Here is a 24,663-nt window from a genome sequence, read left to right on the forward strand (position 1 = left end):
ATTTAACTCATTATCTTTCACCTTTTTCTTTAATTTATGATGATTGATATTAATTATTGTTATAACTTCTTTTATTTATTTATTTATTTAGTGGCTTTAATAATTATGACAGTGCTATATTTTTTATGTAATAAGTATCTAAATTAAAATAGAAGCATATCTTTTATACCTTATCTATCAACTAGCTTACCGCCCGCGGCTTCGCCCGCTTTGTCTAAAATCTAATAAATTATATACTAAAACAGCTTCCTTTTGAAAGGCCGCTTTTTCCGCTATCTATTAAAAAAAACGCATCCAAAACCGTTGCGTAGTTTTAAAAATTTAAACATACAAAGGGACATAGGGACAGAGAAAGCGACTTTGTTTTATACTATGTAGTGATGATAAACCCATAGGCCATATGTTACACATTAAAAATATAGTTTTGTAATAGTACAACAATTAAAAAGGCCAATAAGTTTATGAGTTAAATTACGAACATACAAAAAATCATCTTTTGTATAAGTAATCAAGCTTGCTTGGACGGATATTTGGTGTTGAAATTAATTAAAAAAAAATAATATAAAATAAATATGTACATACCCACCTTAATATAATCGAAATTCAAAAGTAGGTACATACTGATAAAACTCAATTACATAATAATAATATAATGATCTAGATATATTGAAAATTAGCTGTGCTCCGCGGTTTTACCCGCTCATGTTGGTCTTAGCGAAATTATATTGTGGAAATTTTCGATTTTTTTTTTATAAAAAAAAGAAATGTTTCCTTTCAGAAAAATTTGCAATCTCCAGGGCCCATCGAAAATTTCCATATTGTATAGCTATAGCCTACCTATACCAGGGCTTAATAAAATAAAGGGTTTAATATATAATTATTAAACACTTAACACATGTGACTTAGGTATGCTTTTCTTAAGCTATTTAAAATAAAAAAATTGGTAATTTGTTTTATATGTTTAAATACATCATTATGTAATATCGATATAAAAGTCTGCTAATATTGTGAGATTTACATAAAAAAAATAAGGTAACCCTAGAATGTAACTAAATATAATATAGACGTATCTTCTTTATAAATGATCCTGGATAACGTAGGTATGTATACCGATAATTACCGATTTTTCTTAATTACGTTAAAAAACTAAAGAAAATGACCTACAGAATGATAAAGTTAGTAACTATTATGACATTTTTATTTGTGATTTTAGTTTTAAGGAAAACAGTAAAGAAACGGTGATAAATAATAGATATTATAATAACTTTCGAGCAAAATTATTATATATTCTGCTAAAGGCTAAAATTTAAATCAAACGAAATATATCGAGTTAAATTTATATGAACAAAATTAATTATAATTTGAGCATAGGTGCTTAGCGTATTTGATGGATTGTTAATAGCTATAATAAATATAAATTCAAAATAGAATTACATAATATTTGAAGTGATTATGACTATTATACTTTACAAAATTCTCTTCTCTTTACAAAGCTGCATATAGTGACTCTTGACAAAAACAAACACCTATTTTGTTCATAAATTTTGTTTATCTCTGAAAATATAGAAAATACAAATGGTCAACACCTAATCACTAATCACCTGATTTTGAGGCTTCCTTGTTTTGAACAGCTCATTAATGAGTGAAAAGTGGGGCCTATATATACTTGGTCCTTTAATGGTTTGCAATTAAAGTTGCTTTCGTATTCGTGACGAACACAGGTATTGTTTTTGAAATGTCTGTGTCATCGTCTTTAGCTAGTCAGTCACAGGCAGAGCTAACTTATTTGAGCGATACTAGCGACCAACAATGGAGCCCTGAAAATAACAGTCAAAATCCTCGACCTGAAATGGTAAGTGAACTTATATGATGCAATATTTCCCAATCTTTAGTTCGAAATAATTATTTCTACATCAACTAATATAGCATTGTCATAATAACCATGCTTTATCTTTTCCAGGCTCTTCCATGGCCAGGTGTTGTTCAATATGAAAATAATAATGCTCATACTGTTCCTGCGCCTGTGTACGGGATGCAAAAATCGATGGCACATGAGAATTCGAATTACTTCAATATGAACAATAACTTCAGCCAGCCTACCAAGGAATATGCGGATTTATCATATCAAAAAAGAGAGCCAATTAGCAATGGTCACTACATACCAAACGGCGTAAACATTCCTGATGCTACTTTTACTATTACTAATATGCCAAGAAACGGGCCAGTGTTCACAAATAGTTATCCTAATCCTCCTAGAACAGAGCAATACGTGAATGCAAATAATGTATGGAACAACGCTCCTGCAAATGGTCAACAAGTACCACGCACCAATTGGAATGTGAACAAAGTAATGAGTAATGGAATCAAGAAACCAAAACGTGCGCGTACAGCCTTCACAACAAATCAAATGATGGAGTTAGAACTTGAATACGCGAGAACAAGATATCTTGACCGCAATCGGCGCATCGAGCTTTCCGAGACGTTGCAACTCAGTGAAAAGACAGTAAAAGTTTGGTTTCAAAACAGGCGTATGAAAGATAAAAAAGAAAGAGCTGAAGGAGGTGAAGATTTTGAAGCTACTAGTACAACTGAGTCGTCGCCAGAAAATAACATGCCTCCACCTCCATACAACACCTATCATCAAACCGTGCATAATACTGTTTATCACCCAAGACAGATTATGCACGATGAACGATATCAAGTACCTATGCCTACTTTAGACACAAGTACAATTCCTGTACCAGTGCAGAATGCGGTTGTGAATGCATATCCTAACTTTTTCACTACTAGCAATACAGTTAATCATAATTTAAATAATGAACAAGATAATTTACAATCACAGTTTCAATCTATTATTGTTAATGACGAAGTTGATAACGCATCGATAGAAGTAAATGATGATGAGACAATAAGCAATACGGAAGAAACTGTGAGCGATATAAAGACAGAAGAATCTTCTCCTGAATTTAATAATGAAGATAGTGAAGCATCGAAGGCTAATGTCAATGGAGAAAATTGGGGAGAATTATCGTGGGTTCGGATTATGGATATGAATGATGAAGTTTAATATTATACGTCGTTTTGTAAATAGAACTTATCGGTATAAATTTAGATAGATACATATTTAAAATTGCGATTATTTGTCATAATTTATATTTTTTTGAAGATTTAATGTCCTGGTATTATTAATATCTATATTTTGAGTATGTATGACCTAAGTTAGATAAAATAAATAAATGTTTTAAAATTATTTCACTTTTTTATTTTTTGTACCTCTTGATAACATATTATTTGTTAGATCAACTACATTTTTTTCATTTAGGTAGTAAGATATTATGTAATTATTTTTTCATTTCACTTGCCACTTCTATTCTACAATTATAATAACTGATAAAGTTTAAGTTTATATTATTTTACATCTTTTTACCGACATAATAATATTATCGTCATAAATTAAGTTAAAACGTTCTGTTAGGTATTTTGTTAAAAATATTAAATGAAACGTTTCTTTTTCGTAAATTCTATTCTGTTTTTACTAAATGACTAAAGACAGTTCTATATATTGTAACTAGCTGTGCTCTGCGGTTTCACCCACTGGTAACTGAATATAGGGTGACCAGTTAATAATGATTTTAAATAAGTCCACTGAAAAACAAAAAATAATTACGACTCGGACGAAACCGCTGCGAATAGCTTTTTTGCATGCATGATGATGCATATAATTTTTTTTTATTAGTGATGTAGGAAATTAATTTACATCAGTAATCCACTAAGATCTGATACTAAGATTATTGTTGTAAAAAAATTATGAATTTCAATCTAACGTGTTCTTCGTTGCCCTATAAGCATACACATACTTTTTAGCTTTTCATCATCTTTCGCATAATAATAAATAAGTAAGGAGATATAGAATTTGTGCATAGTTGAAAAGTTACTTTTGTTGTAAATGTAGTGAGTAGTCCCTGTGCAAGAAGCTTATATCCTCCAATTCCCTGTGCGATATTAAAATATGACACCGTCACCTTCAAATAATTATTACAAAAAAGGTCGGTTAAAAATTAGGCTTGACATATACCTAACTTCTCTTCTCATAAGAAAATAATATATTGAAAAGTAAAACATAATCTGGTGGAAACATTAACATACCTAGGTAGAAAATAAATCAAAACAAATATCAAAATCAAACCTAAACAAAGTTGGCTAATTCAAAAGAGATTCGTAGGAAATATTTGCCCAAAGAGATAGTTTAAAACCTTAGAGCATTAAACCAACTAATGCTCTAAGGTTCAAACATTTAATTTTTTTTTGTAGTTTATTGAATCAAGAAATTTTTTAAAAATATTATTAGATTTTCCTACCTCTAAAATAAAATTCATTAGGAAAGTAATGCCAATATCTGAATGACAAAACGTCGTCATTTTTTCCCGGGTCATGACGTTATAACCAGGATGTTAAAAGTCACTGAATTGTTATATAATGCACTTTGAATTAATTTGACTGGAGAGAAACTAATCAATAATCATGCTTCAAGCACACTTCAAGTACTACCTTCTAAAATAAAATTAAATTAAAAACCTAACCATGGACCTATAAATTACCTATAAGTCCATGAACCTTACATTAAGATTAATTGTTTGAAAGAAACGCTGTCTTAGTAAATAGGTACTTAATTGTATGTTGTATTAATATTACACTTGAAATTTATAACTTACGAATTTATTATAACAACCAAGGAAAACACCAAACACGTTTAATAGTGATCTTAATTTAGTAATTGTAAAGAATAATTAACGTTAAATTAAGAGTTCAATATTTGATGTCTTTGCGACCTAATGATATTAATTAACTAGTAATGAGATGAGCGTAATTTGTTAGCTATTAAATAATGTTTTCGAGACAATCGTTATTTATATAGAAATCTGAATGATAAACATTCAGTATTGTGATGGAAGTTACTTCGTCATATAGTCTGTAGAATACAATTTAACCGTATCGAAGTGTTCTATGAAAGTTGACATGGATAATTTTAATGCCCGTAATATGGAAATGCAGAGATCGGTAAGTTTTTATGAATTAATCAAGAGTATTAGGATCACTTAATATTATTAATTATTGCAATGTATATTGAAGAGATAAAATTATATCAAAATTGGTGTTTCCTTATATTAACTAATAGAAATTTTCTGTTAATCTTGTATCCGAGTTCTTTATGTACGATGTTTAAGTATGTGTGCAAGTTTTTTCAATAGTAATACCATACAAAAGTATATACCTACTGTGAATTAAATATATTATAATTAATTAAACATTTCATTACTCACAGGTATCATCAACACAAAACATAATGTGCAGAAGTTCTAAAAAGCCAAGAAGATTCCGCAGTGCGTTTACAACGGAGCAAATAAAATATTTAGAAAAGGAGTTCAAAAAGTTTCCGTACATAGGAAACACAAACCGACAAGAAATAGCAAATGTTCTGAACATTCCAGAAAGAGCCATTAAGATTTGGTTTCAAAACCGGAGAATGAAGGAGAAAAAAGATACAAGTCGAGAAATAAACAACGTGAATCAAAATAAATTAATTACTGTGAATTTAACTAACGATCAATTAAATAATGGTAATAAATTGCAATCGACTAATGATGAAGTTCGTATCACAACATCATTAAAAAGTACTAATGAAGATTCTAATGTCGATCATGGAAAAATGAAAGAATGTAAAGCAGGTTTGCCTAATCAACAATGCAATCAAACAGCTCTGGCTGATTTTAGAGAACATGAAATAACAACAACTACAGAAAATATTACATCACCATATTTCACTATTAGTTCTACTAATAGATATGAAGATGAAAGACAAAATCAAGTGCCTGAAAGGAGTGTATCTCTAGTTAATAAAATGGAAATGTTTTCTACAAAAAATAACAACATATTACCAAATGTAGGCGAGCATAACAAATTACCTAACCAGGTTCAATATTCTTCACAAGCCCAAGAAATACCTGAAGATTTATCTCGACGCAATAAAGTTCCGGATTGTCATCAAGTTAACTTTACGGATAATATTCGAAGCGATTCCGGGAGTACGCCAATTTATCTGCAAAACTGTTATACACCTACGTGTGTTACATCTGGGAATGTATTGCTGAAACCAGTAAATGTTCCCTACACTTCTTTCGTACCAGGGATTACTCCCTTACAAAATTCGTATCCTAGATCATTGGTCCTCAATCAACAGAATATTCGCAAAAATAACTGTCACTGTGACTGCCATCTGCAATTTGTTCCACAAGTCATTCAAGATCAGAGTCAAGGTCAATATATCCCTATATTCACAATTCCATACCCAAACCCGGACTTGTAATAAGAATAAAAATATCTTTAGTTTTAATAATTTATTTCCATTTGTTAATATTACAATACATACAAATTGTTATCTATCTTATAAGTAATTAATTAAGAAATATAAGCATTATTGTACACACTTTTATTTTATTACATAGAAGCCGCTTTATTTTTGTACAAGCAATAATTAAAGAAATAAGAAAACATAAGTGAGTCAGTTTTATAGAAAGACATGTACTTACAATCAAAATAAATAATAAACTTTATAGACATAACAGAATAGAGTATTAAACTGTCAATTAATATAAGAAGAAGAAAAACATTTTTATATTAATAACATAATCAAGACTTCAATGAGTAAAAATATAATAAATAATTTAGAAATAATTAATTTCATTACCTTAATAATTATCTTAGTTTCTTATTACAAAATATATAATGTAAAATTCACTGAGTACCGAAGTAACACTGTCATTTATAAATAAATAAAAATAAATTAAGATCTATGATATATTTAAATATAAGATAATTGTTTAAATAAAATTTCTGTTTTCATTTACATACCTTGTAGCCCATTTCCATTACAATTATCATAGGAAACCGTTTCAAAACCATTAACATTCCAGTTTTCATAATTACAATATTGTGTAAAATCATTTGCGTTATAATATGGCGTAGAATCATTTGGGTAATATTGAGTTGGATAAACATTTCTTTCATTTTGAAAATAATACCCACAATTATTATAATTGTAGTTTTCGGGTGCAAAATTGTTATAAAATTGAGTTGCATTGTAATCGTAGCCATTCTGATTTACGTCGGTGGGAAATACATAATTTTGCGTTGTATTTTGGTAAGTTTGGGGAATATCATGAGAATAGTTTGTATTGAAATTAGGCGTTACGATATCTTCTGTAATATTAGCAGGTGGTGGCGGTGTTATGGGTTCAAATGCGTTGCTTTCGCTGGAGGAATCACAACTCGACTCGGAAGATTCTTTCTTTTCCTTCATTCTTCGATTTTGGAACCAGACTTTGATGCATTTCTCGCCGATGTTCAGATGTTGTGCGAGCTCTTTACGACGTTCGGCATCGATGTACTTTGTCTTTATGTAGGTTCTCTCTAACACCCGCAATTGATCCGTCGTGTACGCGGTGCGATTACGTTTATTCTTCTTCTTTATCACTTTGGTTACTGAATGAACTGTAAAGGTAGAAATTTAATATTATTATACAGGAAGTCAGACATCATAATAATACATTTGTTCATTTAATTCACGCACCTTATCTATCAAAAGTCTATAATTCTTTTGAAATGTGTTATTAATTTTTATCAGAGATTAAAATATGAAAATAAAGACGTTTGACATTTAACGTTATATTCGTCCAATGAACTTACTTTTTGTTGCATTATGTTGTTTATTTTCAGGCCAGGACTTCATGAAGGGTCTGTTCTCCCAACAATTGATCTGTAAAAAAAATATATTTAGATACATTATTAAACATGCTAAAAGTCCGTTGGTGAATATGTCGTTAGTTAAGGATGGTTGTTCACTCAATTTAAATAATATAGCTAGTTAATTTTTAGATGTCAATAATTCAAATCGTAGAGAGTAGCAAAATGATGAGAATTTTCCGTACAATTTACAAGTCCATTTAACTCGCATGTCGGTTAGTCTTAGATTTTCCAAGGCATGTAAATTGAAATTGTTCATTTAATTCAAACACATAAGTATGCTAAAATAAAGTTAACAAAAATATAACGTCGAAAAGTTTAAACTTACTTCATTGGTATCGCCAAGGGCCGTTAACGAAGTCATCAGCATGTTATGGAGCATTATAATAAATACGAGCAAAAGTAAGAACGTAAATTTTTATAAAATCTTACAAACAAATAAGAAATTAAATTAAAAAAGCAATATAAAACATATATTTGAACGTCGCACGCTTCTAGCAAAACATGAATGACACGAATGCACCACGTAACTGTTTTTTCTTCGATGAACTAGAAACTTGAACAAATTTCAATGTACCCGCATTTATTATTATAAAAATTAGTAATACTTTGAGACCACTTTGTTGTACTGTATAATTTAAAATTGGATGATAATATAAAAAATAACAACAACACAAAAAAATGACAATGTTTAGCATTATTATTTTTTATCTATGTAATTAATAAGTTTTTAAAAATGTATAATAATAATAATATAGTTTTTTGAACATCACACTTGTTTTTTTGCGTTAATTAATTATTTATATCGTTTATGACATAACAGGATTTTGTGTGATATAAACAACCTCATTAGGGGTGGCTATTGTTCACTAATTAGGGATAAAAATGTATGGAAATTCCAGATTACTTGGGATATGCTTAATCACTTAATTATGTATATAAACTAACTTTTTAAAATAATTTCACCATTCTATAAGTGTAAGTGATAGTGCAAGGGTTGTGTGAGAGTGAATATTAAAAAAAAATAATGTCAAATTCAAATTTTGAGATGTATTCTTCAATAGAGGATGAACTTACTAAACAAGTGAGTGTTATATATATATAACTAAGTATATATATATATATATATATATATATATATATATACTTAGTGACTTACAAAGAAAAAAACACAAAATAATCATCAATTTAAAAATAATTAAGAAATTCTATATTAATATAATATTATTTATTTATTTTTAGAATTGTTTACCCGCTCAAAGCATTCCTAACAGTAAACTTCAGTATTTTTATGAAAACTTCAACCCTGAAAGCAATGAGGTAAGAAAAAAAATATTTTACTTGTCCAAATTTTTTTACAGTTTTCGAAAAATAACACGAATGCGAGAAAAACAATGTGTGACACAATTCTATATTAAAAGTTCGTAAAGTTTAAGATCCTAGCAAGTTCCATTAGCAAAAGTTTAATTTAAAGTAATGTACATGAACATTTCACAAGCAGCAGTAGAACAGTTATAAAGTTTAATACAAGAACATTATTTTGGAACAATATAATATTCGTTCAATTTTTCTTCTCCTAACTTGGTTGTAATTTGATAGAGAGATAATAAATAAATTATAGGTAGTAATATCATTATAAGTATTAACTTTTTATTTCATTGTAACAATTTTGTTTTCAGGAATGTTTGTTTGGATTTTCGTGCTATTCACAAGAAACAGAGGTTTCAAATGATGCCTGTATTAATAGCAATACTAACGAAACTCAGGAATGGTTTAATCAGGTACCTATTTATATTAATTTAATTCAATATAATTCCAGATTCCAATAGTTAAAACATAATGTAAAATCCTACTAGCTTGATTAGACAAAAAATACCCAAATATACAGGGAATTAGTATCTTAGGAAAATGTTTTTTTTTCAACTAATTACGACATTTTTCTTTACAGGTTAATGTGGCTTGTGAACAGACTGTGGGTTATTCTAATTGCTGCTATCAAAACCCACAATTTGACCAAACTACAAAAGTAGAACGAGACTCAGAAATATGTAAGTACCTACTTAAAAATTTATATCGATTCAGTAAGATATTAAAAATATATTATATTGTAGTACAAGAATAACAATATCTCACATATAACAATATAGTTTTATAGATGGTCTTTTTCTATTTGCATGGTAAACATCCGTTTAGCTTTAAAAGCGTAGCAGCAAGCGTTGGATTTCAAAATAGCATTTAATACCCATAGAACCATGTACGTGTGTATTTATGAATAATCTTTTTCTCCAGGCCACCGTAGTGAAAAAATTAGGAAAACGATTTCGAAGAAAAAGCGTAAACGAATCACATTCACAACAGAACAAATCATTGCTATGGAGCAGATTTTCAAAACAAGACCATATATTTGTAGAGAAGAAAGATTGGCATTGACAGAAAAGCTGCAAGTCTGTGAGAAGTCAATTAAAGTTTGGTTTCAAAATAGACGGCGCATATCGGAGAAAAGGGAAAAATTATACATTCCAGATTCACCATCATCTATAGATACATGTGATTCAAATTGCGATCGTCTAGCTTATATTGAATCTCAAATAAACGAAAGAGTAGATGCACATGGAAATGTAGCGTTAGATGACCATGTGATAACTGAATTAGCAAGAATCATAGATGATTATCTTTCTCAACAAGCTGAAACTTTAATCATTCCCACTCCTATGGAAAATGATAAATGTATACCAAATGCTAATCTTGAAGATACTTATACAGAAAGCTATGAAAATCATCCAATATACGAACCTATTTCACCAGCAAGTGTTGTTGATGAATTTTTATTGTGACATTTAAAGTTTTTTACTAGATTTATTAATTAATTACGTTTACTACATTAATAGTTATGTTGCCCAGTTATTTTTAAGTTAATTTATTAAATATAATTATAATATGAGTTTGAACTGGTTTATTTTTATTTTATTTTTTTTTTTAAAGGGCTTTATCGCTTTGCGATAACATCGCCCTGTTGAGGCATATTACAATAACATACACAGTACACACACATAACAATTCACACTTTCTTTAAACCTAATTCTGCGATCTTGACCAGCATCCGGGCTTCCTCCGACAACGGAAAAGCCAGGATACTGTTTACAAACCCGACACTGTACGATTTATTCCTAAACAAACTTCTTCTTAAATCTTCGTTCCGCACACATTCCGTCAAAATATGCAACACATCCTCAATGCTTCCACATTCGTTACAGTTTGGTGAATTAACTACTTTCATTAAGTATGCGAAACTATTTGACGCAATGTGTCCAGAACGTAACCTCAATATATTCTTAAGTAAATTCCTATCAAAGGTTACATTATCAATCCAAGGTTGTTGGCTAACTTGTGGTTGGATAGTCTTAAACCAAATTCCCTTCGTGCGCGACCTCTCGTCAAAATACTCTTGCCAATCATCCCTACATTTAGATTTAATAAAACCGAAATATTCCGAATAAAGCGGAGAAACAGCGAGAGGTATCCCATCGGATGAAGCTTCTTTAGCGCATCGGTCAACATCATCATTTCCTCGCAAGTTGATGTGGGAAGGAATCCACTGTAGTACTACGACCTTATCTTCGGATTTAAGGCTTAAGATTGATTCCAAAATCTGGTAGGCTATCGGTTTCCTTTCCCCTGAGAGGTACAACGAGCCAAATGTTGCAAGGCAATTTTTGAGTCCGTCAAGATAACAAATTTTTTAAGATTAATAGACCGAATATATGATAATGCCTCTGCTATTGCAATTAATTCAATGTGCATTATTGAAATTATGGAATCTATTTTGATCTTAGTACAGCATCCCAAAGATGGGTCCAGAAAAGCTGCACCCCCTCCACTGCCATCCTTAGAGCCATCAGTATAAAGCTTATAATAGTCTAAATATTTCTGGTCGATAAAACGGTTACAAATAGAGTTTAATTCTTGGCAGTTAAACGTACGTTTCGGGCGGTCTACAGAAGGGATAGAAATGAAAATAATGTTTCGAAGATCGATGCTACCAACCCAGGTATTCATAGCAAACATTTCGGGCAAAGCGCTACTGTGCATAAGCAATGAGTTCAAATATCCATGAGTATAAACAAGCAGAGGAAGTCTTTTACCTATCCAATACCTGGAATTACTATGGGTTGTTAAATTTCTTATGGCCTCGACTTCTTTGCTGTTGTTGAAGGAGTTACATTTTAACCAGAATTTCCCCGCCAAGTATTTCCGCCGAATTTGGAGTGGAGGGAGACTTAGCTCACACTCCATCACGTGGATAGGGGTACTGCGAATATAGCCACCTATGACGCGCAAAGCTTGATTTTGAATTCTGTCCAATTTAATAAGATTAGATTTGAAACCATTGTCATATAAAAAACTCGCATAATCCATTCTACTTCTTATCAGGGAAATATATAAGCGTCTTAAATGTCTTTGATGTATACCCCACCCTGGCCCGGACAATACTTTAAGCAGATTAATGAACTTACAAACTTTTTGAATAGTTTCCTCTATATGTTTACGCCACCTTAGACGGCTATCCAACCACAAGCCTAAGTATTTATATTCCTGTACTATTGATAAGAATTGACCGTCAATATCAAAATTAAAATAACCCCCAAAACCACCCTTTTTAAAAACGCAAACTTTACTCTTAGACGGGGATATTGAAAGTCCTAATTTCGTTAACATACAATAATTAAGGTCTTGACATGCAAACTTCAATTCGCATAACGCAATATTTAAAGTATTGTTCGATACATATAAAACCAAATCATCAGCATATTGAGAAATGTTAACGTTTTGAATAGATTTACATATATTAATTGTCGCTACATTAAAAAGAAGAGGCGATAAAGGGTCTCCTTGAGCCAAGCCGCGGCATGTATATCTAGCCACATCACAACCGTCAACCCGAATATTTAGCTGCCTTTCCTTCAAATATAGCCATAGATATCTACATATTCTTGCTCCAACGCCCAATGAATCTAAAATATTTAATAAAGAAGTGACGTCTACATTATTATAGGCATTATCTATATCTATAAAGCAAGCTACAGTAAATAAATTTTTAGAAAAACCAATTTGGATTTGGGACACTAACCGAGTGAGACTGCTTAAGCACGACCGCCCCCTACGAAAGCCCACCATATTTTGCGGAAGCAGCAATTCGTGTTCCAAATACCATTCAAGCCTTTTGTTCAAAATAGTATGAAAGATTTTACAAACACAAGAGATAAGAGAAATAGGTCTAAAAGATAAAATAGAATTCGAATCCCTGTTAGGCTTGGGTATGGGAATTATCTTAACCTGACGCCACTGTGTTGGTATGACACCGGAGCTAAATACCAAATTATATAATTTAATCAATAGAATTTTGCCAAAATCAGGAAGATTTTTAATCATAGAAAAGCTTATATCGTCGCGCCCCGGAGCAGTGTCTGAACTTTTTATTGAATTGCAATGTGATATAAGACTCTAAATTACTGTTTGCTGAACAAAACCGTGGTTGTGGGGGTAACGCATAATCGGGTGTTAGGCTATTGAGTAAATCTACAACCTTCTCTTTATCCACACAGTTGTTGCTAGACTTTGAGGCATGGCCTTTAATCCACCGCATTTGTTGCCACATATTAGAGGCTGAAGTTGTTTCGTCAATAGACGAACAAAACTTCTGCCACGCCTGACTCTTGGCCTTCCTAATTAGCCTTTGAGCGTTACTGATTTTTTCATGCAATGTATCTAAATTTTCTGCAGATGGGTTACGCCTGAGATTAGCCAAAGCCAAACGACGCTCGGCTACCGCTTTGGATAAGTTTGGATTCCAGTAGCATTTAGGAATAAATTTATTACAAGGATGTTTCGGAAATTTAATATAAGGGATAAATCTATCAGCAGCAGACTTTAACGCGCGTTCAAAAAAATCATAAAATTCCTGTATATTTTCCGGATTGCTGTAATCGTTAAAAGTATTTTCTAAAAATAAAGCATACGACTTCCAGTCGCTTCTTTTAAAATTACGTATTTTAATCGTTTCATGATTAGGAACAACTCGTATAGGAGAGGTTAATTTAATAATGAGGTGATCGCTGCCAAGAGATTCATTACTTACATTCCAGGTAAAATAAGTAGCTAAATCAGAAGAGACAAATGAGACATCTGGTGATGACTCCAGCAATAATCCATTGACATACCTTATTCTTGTTGCGTCTCCGTTATTTAAACAGGCAAAATTGTGTTCTAACATAGAATCGAAAATAAGTGTACCTCTACGATCTACTTTGTTGGACCAAGAAGTATGATGAGCGTTAAAATCTCCTAAAATTAGTGATTTGCTATTTGTAAAAGAAAAAATATAGTCCCAATCGTTTTGTGTTGTTGATATACCGGCCGGGCAATAAACAGATATTACATTCTCAATATGCTGACAATTTAAAACCCGTATATGTAATAATTCAATTCCTGTATTTGAACAATGTGAATTACAATTATAATATTCTAGGAGGTAGCAACGTTGACAAGTGAGCATTTTAGTATAGTTGGTTCTTTGATATGCTGTTCCTCTTGCTATTTCGGTTACAGTCCGGGCTGTCTGGCTGGCCGCAGTGGTTGCGTTTAATAGTGCGCATCTTATCTGCACAGGAAAATATCCTTAATTTAAAGTCATTTTTTAACGCGTAATTTTTAATCGTTTGCCTTTAGATAGATCCATTAGACATACATTTTTTATTGCAAGACGTTTTTTTCGTTGTTAAATAGGTGCCAGACGCAATTTTTATTTCAAAATAATTAAAATATCATCGAAATAAGTGAAATTCCATCAACATGAGTCCCAGTGAAGGATAAGTAATCACTGTGTTACTTATACTATACATAATATTCATTTTACTATTTACAGTTTTATTACAACAATCTACCATATCGCCTCCTTTTTCCCAACGAACCTCAAATAGGACGTTAATGTAAAACCAAATATCATCAAGAAATTAAAGACTTTTTAACGGATTTTAAACGCGATTTATTCATTGTATTATTTTCCCAAGTCTTTAATTTCAAAATGTATAATACTCGCGTAAAATTAAGCACTAGAAAATACAAATATCATCAAATTCATATTTATAATTATGAAACCATCTATTAAAAATATTAGTTTACTAATTATTCAATATAAGTATTAAAAAAGGATAATATAATATAAATAATAAAGTTATTACTTACCTTTTAAGCGGACTCATGTTGATGTAATTTCACTTATTTCGATGACATTTTAGTTATTTTGAAATAAAAATTGCGTATGGCACCTATTTTACAACGAAAAAAACGTCTTGCAATAAAAAAATTATGTCTGATGGATCTATCTAAAGGCAAAAGATTAAAAATTACGCGTTAAAAAATGACTTTAAATTAAGGATATTTTCCTGTGCAGATAAGATGCGCACTAATAAACGCAACCACTGCGGCCAGCCAGACAGCCCGGACTCTAACCGAAATAGCAAGAGAAACAGTATATCAAAAACCCAACTATACTAAAATGACTTTTTTTTAACGTTGCTAGCTCCCGTACTATAACCTCTAATAGACTTATGCAAAAGAATAGCCACGCCACCATAAGCATCGGCTCTGTCTGATCTGTGAATTACATAATTACTAATTTTAAAAAAAGAATCGGGTGCTAACCACGTTTCACTTAAAACGGCTACATGAATTTTTTCTTGGCTCAATAATGATTCTAAAGATTTAGCTTTCGGTCTTAAACTCTGACAATTCCATTGCATGATACCTATACTTACATTAATAGACTCACTATCCATCATCACAAAATGAGCTAAATACAGACTTTGCAGTAATTCCACTCATCAATTTATGTAACACCCATTCAGTACACATAATAACAACACGTTGTATCTTTACCTCTAAGGAATCCTTGCATGTAGCTATTTTATATAAACGTGAAAGAAACCGAAAGAAACTTAAATCCTTAAAACTGTCCCTACTTGATTTCTTGACGTGTTCCTGGTCTCCCTCCCGTTCCTCATTTCTTTCAGAATCCTCACTCCAATTCATTTCGGTCTGTGGAGCTTCCGGAGTATTGAATGGAGATGGTGGACGATACTGTCTCTTTTTTTTTAATATGCTCCTTTTGTTTTTGGGTATCGTAAATAATTGAGACATTAACTCTCTCGGCCTATCCTCCTCTTCCTCTTTATTATGTGAATTCTCTTCATTTTGGGTCCCCACCCAGGTCCCAGACAGGGGAATTCGTCTAAATCAATTTGATGAGGCTCGGGGTTAGCGTTATTCCCAGGTGCTGGTGACGGTGGGACGTATAATGAAAGTGCCTTCTTGAATGTGCAATTAAACTGCGACATAAGCTCTCTAAGTCTTCTTTCTGTCTGAAAGACTGGACATACCTTCTGCAAGGCCATGTGATTACCGGAACAGTTCACACATTTAAATACCATCGTGTCACAATTTTCATGATCGCGAGAACACTTCGGGCAAATCACTTTAGTCGACGAACATTGGAATCGGCTATGTCCGTATTTCCAGCACCGAGAACATTGCGTCACCGGAAAAATATAGGGGTCCACTTTAATTCCGAGGCCATAAAGGAAAACATGAGATGGAATAGAATTTCCTTTGAATCCCAGCCGAAGTGCTTCGCATTTAATCCAAGACGCGGTCCCATCAAAATTTCGTTTATTGAGTCGTTTAATTGCCACTATTTCACGTTCACACTTAAGGTTACTTAAAATATCCTCGTCACTAGCCTCTAAATCTATATCCCGGATAACCCCGTAAGACACACCCACCTCCGAAGTTTTGTAACATCTCCACTCCATATCTTTAAATGTTTTGCACTCGATCAGAGATTGAGCGTAAATGTTCTCGTCAAAGGTTACTATCATTTTATAACTATGTGTGTATTTGACTCGCTTAACTCCCTTTATATTATTATTTTTAAATAATTTCGCTAGCGTTAATTGTTTAGGAAGCTGCTTAGTGCTAGTTACGCACACATCCACTCTTTCCTCTGACGTTCCGCTCAACCTCCGTACCGCCTTCCGAGATCGCGAGACCACATTCCACCCCTCCTCTGAAGTATCATCACTCCCCTCAACTGTCCTAGTCCTCTTTCTGTTCTGTTCCACATTCTCACATTCCACACTTTCCTGCATCGTATTATTAATATTCGATCTTACTACTTCATCGATTAACACATTATTTAAATCTTTCCTAGGATCCGCCTCTTCATACTCACTCACACACACACTGTTACTATCCGCATGTGACATGCTGGCGCCGTGCGCTCAGCACCGTCACGCTCGAGCGTGTCCAAGTTTATACACAAGACCAAAAACAAACTAATATCCCGCAGAGAAATACAGACGCGACCACTCGCACGAACGCCGCGACGAGGAATGAACTGGTTTATTTGTACTAATAGTTTATAAAAACCCCATAATTGTAATTTATCGAATTTGTATCATTAGTTGATAATTTCATTGTTTAGAAGTAAAAAAGGAGAGAAGTATTTTTTTGATATGAGGTTATGTAACAAGATACTTGTTAATTGATATCATTACATAAATTCTTCTGGAGTATGCAATATGTACTACTTATTCAACTGAGTTAATTTTTTATTCAAAAATATTTTAATTAACAAAACAACATTTAAATTCATGAAATGGGAATTAAAATACTTTTGCAGAACTAAATAATATATTTATTTATACATTAAGTACACTCTTTCATTTTAGAAACACAATTATAAAAACAAATTAAGTAAGGCAAAGTGCCTCATCATCAAATAACATCAAAACATATACAATGTCTCTTTTAAAATATTAAGTTAAAACAAGTAATTATAAAACAGAATTTATTTTTACAATGATATGTACGATGAAGAGAATTTATTTACAGCAGACGTAGTGTTTTGACTAGAAGTTTCTGAAGTTGGTATATAGGAGAAGTAAGCATCTTGATTCAGTGCTATGTTGGATGATCTATTCAGCAAATTGTCTTCATAGGGAGACGGCAACGTGGGTATACTCGACGAATATCCATAAACATCTGAAGAAGAAGGCGGCATCACAACCCCCGTAGATAAAGAATTGTAGTACGATGCACTTGTAGGATAACGCATCATATCATCACTTAATTTGAAGTTGACTCCGTTAGGCACGTAACTGTCCGGTGGCAACGTAGATAGGGAACTAGAATTTGGCTGTAATGATTCATCGCCATTGTAACGATAAACTTCGGCCATCGGTGAGTAAGCGGCTCTGCCTGAGCCCGCTGAGTAATATGTCGAATAAGTTAAGTTTGGCGTATAGGAGGGCAAATCCAACGTGCTTTGAGGACTTTTTATCACAGTTTTTAATGCGTTCTGTGGTGAATATTCTGGTGGTCTCGGTGTTGATTCATTAGGCGATAGATAGATTTTATGGTGACTCGAATGGCCGTCAGATAACAAGCGTCTATGTCTATCATGTCCCCCACAACTCCTCCCATGGCTTAATTTGTGATCTTGACTCGGTGATAATTCTTTGGAACTTGTCGATGGGCTGTTATCGTCCACAGATGACGAAGGTTTGTTATGCTTGTTGTCTTTTTTGTACTTCATTCTCCTGTTTTGAAACCATATTTTGATTTGCCGCTCTGATAACTGCAAATAATTTGCCAGCTCTATTCGACGAGGTCGGCACAGATAGCGGTTTTGATGAAATTCATTTTCGAGTTCAACTAGTTGAGAACTTGTATATGCAGTTCTAGCCCTTTTTGTAAATCCTTTTTGATATGATGCATCAGAAGACATATCTGAAAAAAAGAAAACCATATATTAGATTGATTTAAATATAAATATTTTCAATAAATTGCGTCATTTATAATCTTAAAATACATACCGTTTGATATGGATGATGCTGATGCAGTAGGATTATTGATTACAACTTTATCACACCATGTGGTATTCTGAAAGAAATTATACGATATTTAAATTAAAATAATACTTAGATTGAATACTGAGTTGTTTCTAATATAACAGCCAAGACGCGAATGAAAATATCAACGTTCCAATTATTAATTGACACAATCTACAAAAATATTAAATTGTCATTAAAAATCCGGTTGACTTGCGGTAAATCACACCAATAAGTGACGTTCATTCCGATATTAACTAATCACTATGTGGTATCTATCTCCGTGCCATTAAGGTTTATTTCAAATTTGATATAGTTACCTGGTTGGAAAAGTTGGACTCGTTCAGGTCGTTGATTTCAACATCAGCATCTTTTGTGATATCGTTACCTAATTCGTCCCTATGGTGACATTGCATGTTCTCATTAGAGTAATTTCTGTGGTATATTATTTGGTCTTCCATTTGTGAATGACCTGAATATAATATGTTTTCATTTTTGTTTCCACATTCTTCTGATATAACTTCTTCTGCACCTGATGCGTAATTATTGTTTGAACTATTACTGATATTATCATATTGGGGTATTTGATATTCATATCGTTGTATATTATCCTCTTGAGCGTTAGTACTATATGACTGTTGTAGTCCTAGGATATCGTGTATAGTAAAGGCGGTAGAATCCCGAGAATTATAATCATGTACAAATGAATTTGGGACGGAAGCTACACCTTCTGTTTTACAAACTTGAAATGAACCATCGTGAACATTATAACTAGAGCCGTCCGCAAGTATGTCTTCAACTCCATGTGATGTAAGTGCACTAACTTTGTAGAAATTGTTCTGAGTCATTTGTTCCAATGTCAGAACGGTGTTTTTGGGTGTGATTTCGGAAGAGAATTCCGACGATAGGGAATCATTCGAATCCTCGTCTGAACGTGTGCTCTGCGGCGGAGACGGTGACATCGTAGACATTGCGTTGGCTCATTTAGTTCGGCACACCTCAAAAAATTAACTAAGGTTCACTTACACACGTTCACAAAACAATAAGGCGACCGCACTGTTAAAGATTTGTTTACTAAATGCTTTTTTCTATACCTGAATGTCGTTAATTTGGTAATGACTTTGTTCGTTTGTGTGCTATATTTTGACGTCGTAGAGTTCTTTGTGTGCTACCGATAAGACGGACATACCGACTCCCTGATAGTAAACGCCAAACGGACACTAGATAATAGTTTAAAATGCAGTTCGGTAGCCAAACGCTCGTCGATAAATCTTTATGGGGACACCTAAGTCAAAACAACTAAATGACATTTATTTCAAACAATGTTTATTGTTTTGTTTATTCAACAACATAAGCCAAACTTCCTACTTAAAAATAAATTAGATTCATTTTGAATTTTATTTATTGGAGTCGTTGTAAAAAGATAGGGAAGTATTTTATATACTGTGCCGAACCCAATATTAACTTTGCCGTTCATGGCTACGTTCTTATATTTTGTATAATAAATATTGTATATAATTTGTATAAGTAGTAAATTATATACAATATCGATTATATTGTGTACAACCCTAAAAAGTAAATATATAATAAAATAGATACCTGCGTTGATTGTAATGTCGTTAAGATAAAACATTCTTATATAACTTTATGTGACCGCAGATTTTTTAGGCAGATACGAAAAGATATCGACATAAATATACTAACAGTAAATTAAACCATAAGTTTTGTATTAAATGGCGTTATTCAATGAACGCGCTAGTCATTCAATCAAAAAGCAGATTCAACAAGATGACTGCGACATATACAAAATAATATTTTTGTAAAATATGAAATTTCAATCGTAACTAGAGAATAGGAAAACTTAAACACAAATGTTTATTCATAAAAATTATATCCTGGAATTAGCCATAATTTATAGAATAAGCGTTTTATTCCTTTTATTGACGATTCTGTTCTTCTCATAGTTGCAGTCAGCTGCTCAGTGGCTCCTTTGTTATAGTTTGATAAATGACTCTGACCCGTGCAACTTTGGAGCGTCCGTGGATTAATTTTGTGATCACCCTGTAGATATTAAAGCAGATTTTACACTATATTGTAAAAGCAAAATACACTATACATTCTTTTCCTTTTGAAATTTATCTCACAAAATGGTATTTTTTAAATATTAAGTGAGTGATTCATATTTCAATAAAATATTATTAGATAATTAATCTCTTTTCAATAAAAACTTTTTAAGGTCTATTATAAAAAGATTATAAATGAATTTTCAAAAAGCTTTTTTTTCAGGGATTAGAATCTTTTTTTTTATAACTTGACCACAGATAATCCTAGACATATGTAGTCTTGATGGTTGTTTATACCTATTCTGTTTAATCTACAGAAACATTTTAAAATACTTAAGTTCATGAGATTAATATTTTGATGATTACAAACTTCGCAATTCGTTGACTTAACTCGACGATTCGGCACAAATGCCCCAAGCCTATAATGTCAAGGCGATGATATATTACAATTTACTCAAAGGGGACCCTTTTTTGTTCTCACAGTAATGGTCCTACTTTAATCGACTTCTGTGAGATGCACTTATTTGTTAGGTGCATGTGAGAGCGAGATGGCAAGCTGAAATGCATCTGTTCCCGCCAAAGAGAAATGATTCAAACGTTGAGTAGAAGATGGCTAGAATTATCAACAGTTTGTTGTTGGTAGTGGCTATGGACTGTGGGTTACAACTTTAAATAAATAAAAATTAAAGAATGGAATTTTCAACATTCCAATTTCAAAAATTATTCTTCATCTGTGGTTTTGTTTGACGTGATAATTAAAAAATAGTGATTGTTTGGATACGTTTGGAATCACAGCAGTTCGCGACGTGTAAATATGATTAAAAACAACTGAGTAAGTATTTACATTTTGTATTTATGTCATTAGTTATAAATGAATAAACATGTGTTTGATAAGAACGACATCTTCATAATGTTCGGTGATTTTTATCAAATAGCACAAACGAGCAATTGTTTCTAGTTTAGAAACTTACTTTAAGGTTCTAGAGGATTTTGTAGGCTTTCATAAACCTGCTATATTTGAATAGATGGCGTTAGTAACAGTTCTTCTGTTTGGTTTCATGGTGAATTGCTTTGTAAAATAATTGTACTTACTATTATTTAGGTACATTATTTGTTGGTTATTCAGGTTGTTTAAGTAGCCTGTTGAATTTATGTCAATAAGAAAATAAAAATTCAAGAATATATTCTTATAGTAATGGTCTTGGTAATGGTAAATATCACGCCATCTATGTTCAGATAGCTGATCTATTATAATTCCATCTAAGCCTACCGCCATTTTTGTAAAAATAAAAAATCGATTCAAGTCTAGGGTGGGTATAATATATTATGTTTTATGCTGTAACTACAAATGAAGTACATTTGATATCAAATTGGATAAGGATGAAGGAAAAGTTTACGCCGTATAAATTATAATTTGTATACGATATGATGTCTGTTGAAGTGTTGACCAACTGCTTTATAATTATATTGTAATGAATATGTATGAATAATCTAATTGGCACAATATCGTGGTATGAACACACACATACACAAAGATGTTTTTAAAGTTTATATTTTCATTGATTTCATACAGGGGGTTTGAAAATATAATGCATCTTATTGCACGCCTCATAAGCGAAGCGTTGAGGTGGGTACTACTGTCACTTCGCGCAAAACATCTGATTTTTCAAACTTAAAATGTCTTTATGTATCATACATTGCACTTGTAAGATAATACATACACACACATATTAAGAAAAAACACTATTTTTAACATTCATGATATTTTTGATGTCATTTTTGTTATTTAAACTAGTTAAAAAACAGTTTTAAAAAGTTCTGTCTTGGACGTCCGTGTGTCTGTATGTGCGGAGGATTTTCTTGTTAACACGATAGCGACCGAAATACTTTACTAATGGAGTCTTTTTTTTTCTCATACGCTTGAGTATGCTCAGGAATAGAACCCTTTCATTTTTCAGGGTCTGATTCGATGTGGTTTAATTGTTATTAAATAAACAAAAAAAAAAATATCGACTGTCCTCCATAATTTTAGTATATCTATATATTATATTCTTTATTTTATTTTATTTTTTATATTTATAGTGTACTCAAAATTCACCATTATAAACTCGATTCTTTATACTATAAGCCAAGGTTTAAAAAAATAAGTTGGTAGTCAGTCCCTTAAACCTGCGCAGTTTCACATCTAGGTGGGGCCACAAGAAAAATAGCTCAATTATTACGGTACCGCTTTCTTTACTTTTCCAACTGTTTTATTTTATTTCTTTTTTATATTTATAGTGTACTCTTTATAAATAATCAATTTTATTGTAAAGGATGAGATTATGAGGCGTGCACTTTTGGATTTTCCAAACTATTTGATCATTACAGTTATTATGGGGTCTGGGAATGTGGTAAATTAAACGTAGCTTAAGTCGTAATTTAACGATATATCTAGGTACCTAATAATACGTCTTATAAAGAGATATTTTACAAAAGATCGGTAAAATGTGGGTGAAACATAGCTTATCAAATAATCTAACTTTAATTATAAACTTTAGACAACAGTTCGTAAAAAAGAAACCAAAATAAGTTCACATAAAACACGAGCTTCATGAAGTTTCACGTAAAAATTAAAAAAATAAATCGTTGCGCAAAACGTTGGCAACGGAATTAATTTTGCTCTTGCAAATTTACAGACGGTGTTAAGCTGTCCGTTCATAGTTTCGTGCCAGATTCTGCAGCCGAAGTTTGGGAAAGTTTGCGCCCGTCGCAACCTAAGTATTACATTATTGGAGTAACTTATATGGGATACAAGTTGTAAATAGTTTAGACACGCTTAGTATTAATTTTGAGTGGCAATTGTTATTGTTTGGGCATGATGCAGCGTTGTCTTGTTTAATATCTCATTTCGTGTACAAAAACAGTGTGAACGGGACTTTGAGGCTGATTTATATAAATAAATAAATAATTTATATATGCAAAGACATTGACATAATTGTATTGGATAAAGATGTAGGCTTTTTAATAGATGTTACGAAGCCACTATGATATAGAGACCATACTACCTATACCAATATTAAAGCAGTGAAAGCTCTTGATTTTCAATGATTTTGAACACGAAGAAGTATTTATATATTTTGTAAATTTAGGTAGGTACTATAACGTGAACAATTTTTAAAATCGCAGGGTGAGGCAAATCGTAAAAAAGTATCAATCACGAAGCACAATAAAATTAGTATCGCTATAAAATAATACACATCTATTCATACAACTTATAAATACCATCTTGGCAAGTAATAACCAACGATCACGCTTTTCATATGTAACAAGAAATTATATTAAAAACGTCTGAGCGTTCATATGCTGACAGATGTACGAAATGCTCACGTTAGCACCATAGTTCTGAACTCATGCCAGATCTGTAGATACCAACTAGCTGAGTTTGTTAAGCCTTTTATTGTTCGCCCAGTATCGATCGCCTGTGAATAATAGTGCTAACTGCTATGAATATGCGTGCTAATTTTAAAGTCGTATATCATGTATTGAAGGGATGGAATGAGTAGGGACGTATCTAATTTATTTGTTTATTAAAGTTGTTCAGCTGGGATTTTAGAACGGAATTGACACTACTCGAAGATTAAACGTATAGAATATTGCTACAATAATGGTTAAATCCATACTAATAAGTATCTACCTTTTTGTTATAAAAAATAACATGACTTTTTATAATTATGAGAGAACAACAGACTTAAACCCGCAAAAAGCAATATAATTACATATATTCTTAGTACGGGAATAATGATTCCCGTCTTTATCATAAAAAATGACAAGATGTTATCCCATAGTGAAAATAATAAATTTATAATAATTAA

The 24,663-nt window shown here is 32.0% G+C and overlaps 6 protein-coding genes across 6 annotated transcripts; 3 read left to right on the top strand and 3 right to left on the bottom strand.

Moving 5' to 3' along the window:
- Nucleotides 1-1,735: 1,735 nt before the first annotated feature.
- Nucleotides 1,736-3,067, top strand: LOC123695193 (homeobox protein Hox-D11-like). The gene is made up of 2 exons (XM_045640957.1): nucleotides 1,736-1,852; nucleotides 1,961-3,067. Exons 1-2 carry the CDS (start codon nucleotides 1,736-1,738, stop codon nucleotides 3,065-3,067), a joined length of 1,224 nt encoding a protein of 407 aa, XP_045496913.1.
- A 1,949-nt stretch (nucleotides 3,068-5,016) lies between these two features.
- On the top strand, nucleotides 5,017-6,364 carry LOC123695194 (homeotic protein proboscipedia-like). Its single transcript, XM_045640958.1, has 2 exons — nucleotides 5,017-5,058; nucleotides 5,324-6,364. The coding sequence occupies exons 1-2, from the start codon at nucleotides 5,017-5,019 to the stop codon at nucleotides 6,362-6,364; spliced, it is 1,083 nt and encodes a 360-aa protein (XP_045496914.1).
- A 398-nt stretch (nucleotides 6,365-6,762) lies between these two features.
- LOC123695024 (paired mesoderm homeobox protein 1-like) lies at nucleotides 6,763-8,334 on the bottom strand. Its single transcript, XM_045640708.1, has 3 exons — nucleotides 8,129-8,334; nucleotides 7,744-7,813; nucleotides 6,763-7,548 (listed from the first exon to the last, which is right to left on the bottom strand). Exons 1-3 carry the CDS (start codon nucleotides 8,180-8,182, stop codon nucleotides 6,902-6,904), a joined length of 771 nt encoding a protein of 256 aa, XP_045496664.1. The 5' UTR covers nucleotides 8,183-8,334; the 3' UTR covers nucleotides 6,763-6,901.
- Nucleotides 8,335-10,172: 1,838 nt separating this feature from the next.
- LOC123695195 (hematopoietically-expressed homeobox protein HHEX-like) lies at nucleotides 10,173-10,634 on the top strand. The gene has a single exon (XM_045640959.1). It carries the CDS (start codon nucleotides 10,173-10,175, stop codon nucleotides 10,632-10,634), a length of 462 nt encoding a protein of 153 aa, XP_045496915.1.
- Nucleotides 10,635-15,995: 5,361 nt separating this feature from the next.
- Nucleotides 15,996-17,120, bottom strand: LOC123695196. The gene has a single exon (XM_045640960.1). The coding sequence runs from the start codon at nucleotides 17,118-17,120 to the stop codon at nucleotides 15,996-15,998; it is 1,125 nt and encodes a 374-aa protein (XP_045496916.1).
- A 589-nt stretch (nucleotides 17,121-17,709) lies between these two features.
- LOC123695004 (homeobox protein 10-like) lies at nucleotides 17,710-19,717 on the bottom strand. Its single transcript, XM_045640683.1, has 3 exons — nucleotides 19,067-19,717; nucleotides 18,732-18,798; nucleotides 17,710-18,645 (listed from the first exon to the last, which is right to left on the bottom strand). Exons 1-3 carry the CDS (start codon nucleotides 19,715-19,717, stop codon nucleotides 17,711-17,713), a joined length of 1,653 nt encoding a protein of 550 aa, XP_045496639.1. The 3' UTR covers nucleotide 17,710.
- Between the last annotated feature and the right edge of the window lie 4,946 nt (nucleotides 19,718-24,663).

This window comes from Colias croceus, chromosome 10, assembly GCF_905220415.1.
Source record: "Colias croceus chromosome 10, ilColCroc2.1".
NCBI lineage: Eukaryota > Metazoa > Arthropoda > Insecta > Lepidoptera > Pieridae > Colias > Colias croceus.

Bases quoted from the DNA above. Each gene is read 5' to 3' on its own strand.
- LOC123695195 (XM_045640959.1), top strand. From the start codon at position 10,173: ATGGAGCAGATTTTCAAAACAAGACCATATATTTGTAGAGAAGAAAGA.
- LOC123695193 (XM_045640957.1), top strand. From the start codon at position 1,736: ATGTCTGTGTCATCGTCTTTAGCTAGTCAGTCACAGGCAGAGCTAACT. The intron at 1,853-1,960 runs GTAAGTGAACTT...TATCTTTTCCAG, and splicing joins AAAATCCTCGACCTGAAATG to GCTCTTCCATGGCCAGGTGT.
- LOC123695024 (XM_045640708.1), bottom strand. From the start codon at position 8,182: ATGCTCCATAACATGCTGATGACTTCGTTAACGGCCCTTGGCGATACC. The intron at 7,814-8,128 runs GTAAGTTTAAAC...TTTTTTTTACAG, and splicing joins CCCTTGGCGATACCAATGAA to ATCAATTGTTGGGAGAACAG. The intron at 7,549-7,743 runs GTAAGTTCATTG...CTACCTTTACAG, and splicing joins ACAACATAATGCAACAAAAA to TTCATTCAGTAACCAAAGTG.
- LOC123695196 (XM_045640960.1), bottom strand. From the start codon at position 17,120: ATGTCACATGCGGATAGTAACAGTGTGTGTGTGAGTGAGTATGAAGAG.
- LOC123695004 (XM_045640683.1), bottom strand. From the start codon at position 19,717: ATGTCTACGATGTCACCGTCTCCGCCGCAGAGCACACGTTCAGACGAG. The intron at 18,799-19,066 runs GTAACTATATCA...AATTTCTTTCAG, and splicing joins AGTCCAACTTTTCCAACCAG to AATACCACATGGTGTGATAA. The intron at 18,646-18,731 runs GTATGTATTTTA...TCTTTTTTTCAG, and splicing joins AGCATCATCCATATCAAACG to ATATGTCTTCTGATGCATCA.
- LOC123695194 (XM_045640958.1), top strand. From the start codon at position 5,017: ATGGATAATTTTAATGCCCGTAATATGGAAATGCAGAGATCG. The intron at 5,059-5,323 runs GTAAGTTTTTAT...CATTACTCACAG, and splicing joins ATATGGAAATGCAGAGATCG to GTATCATCAACACAAAACAT.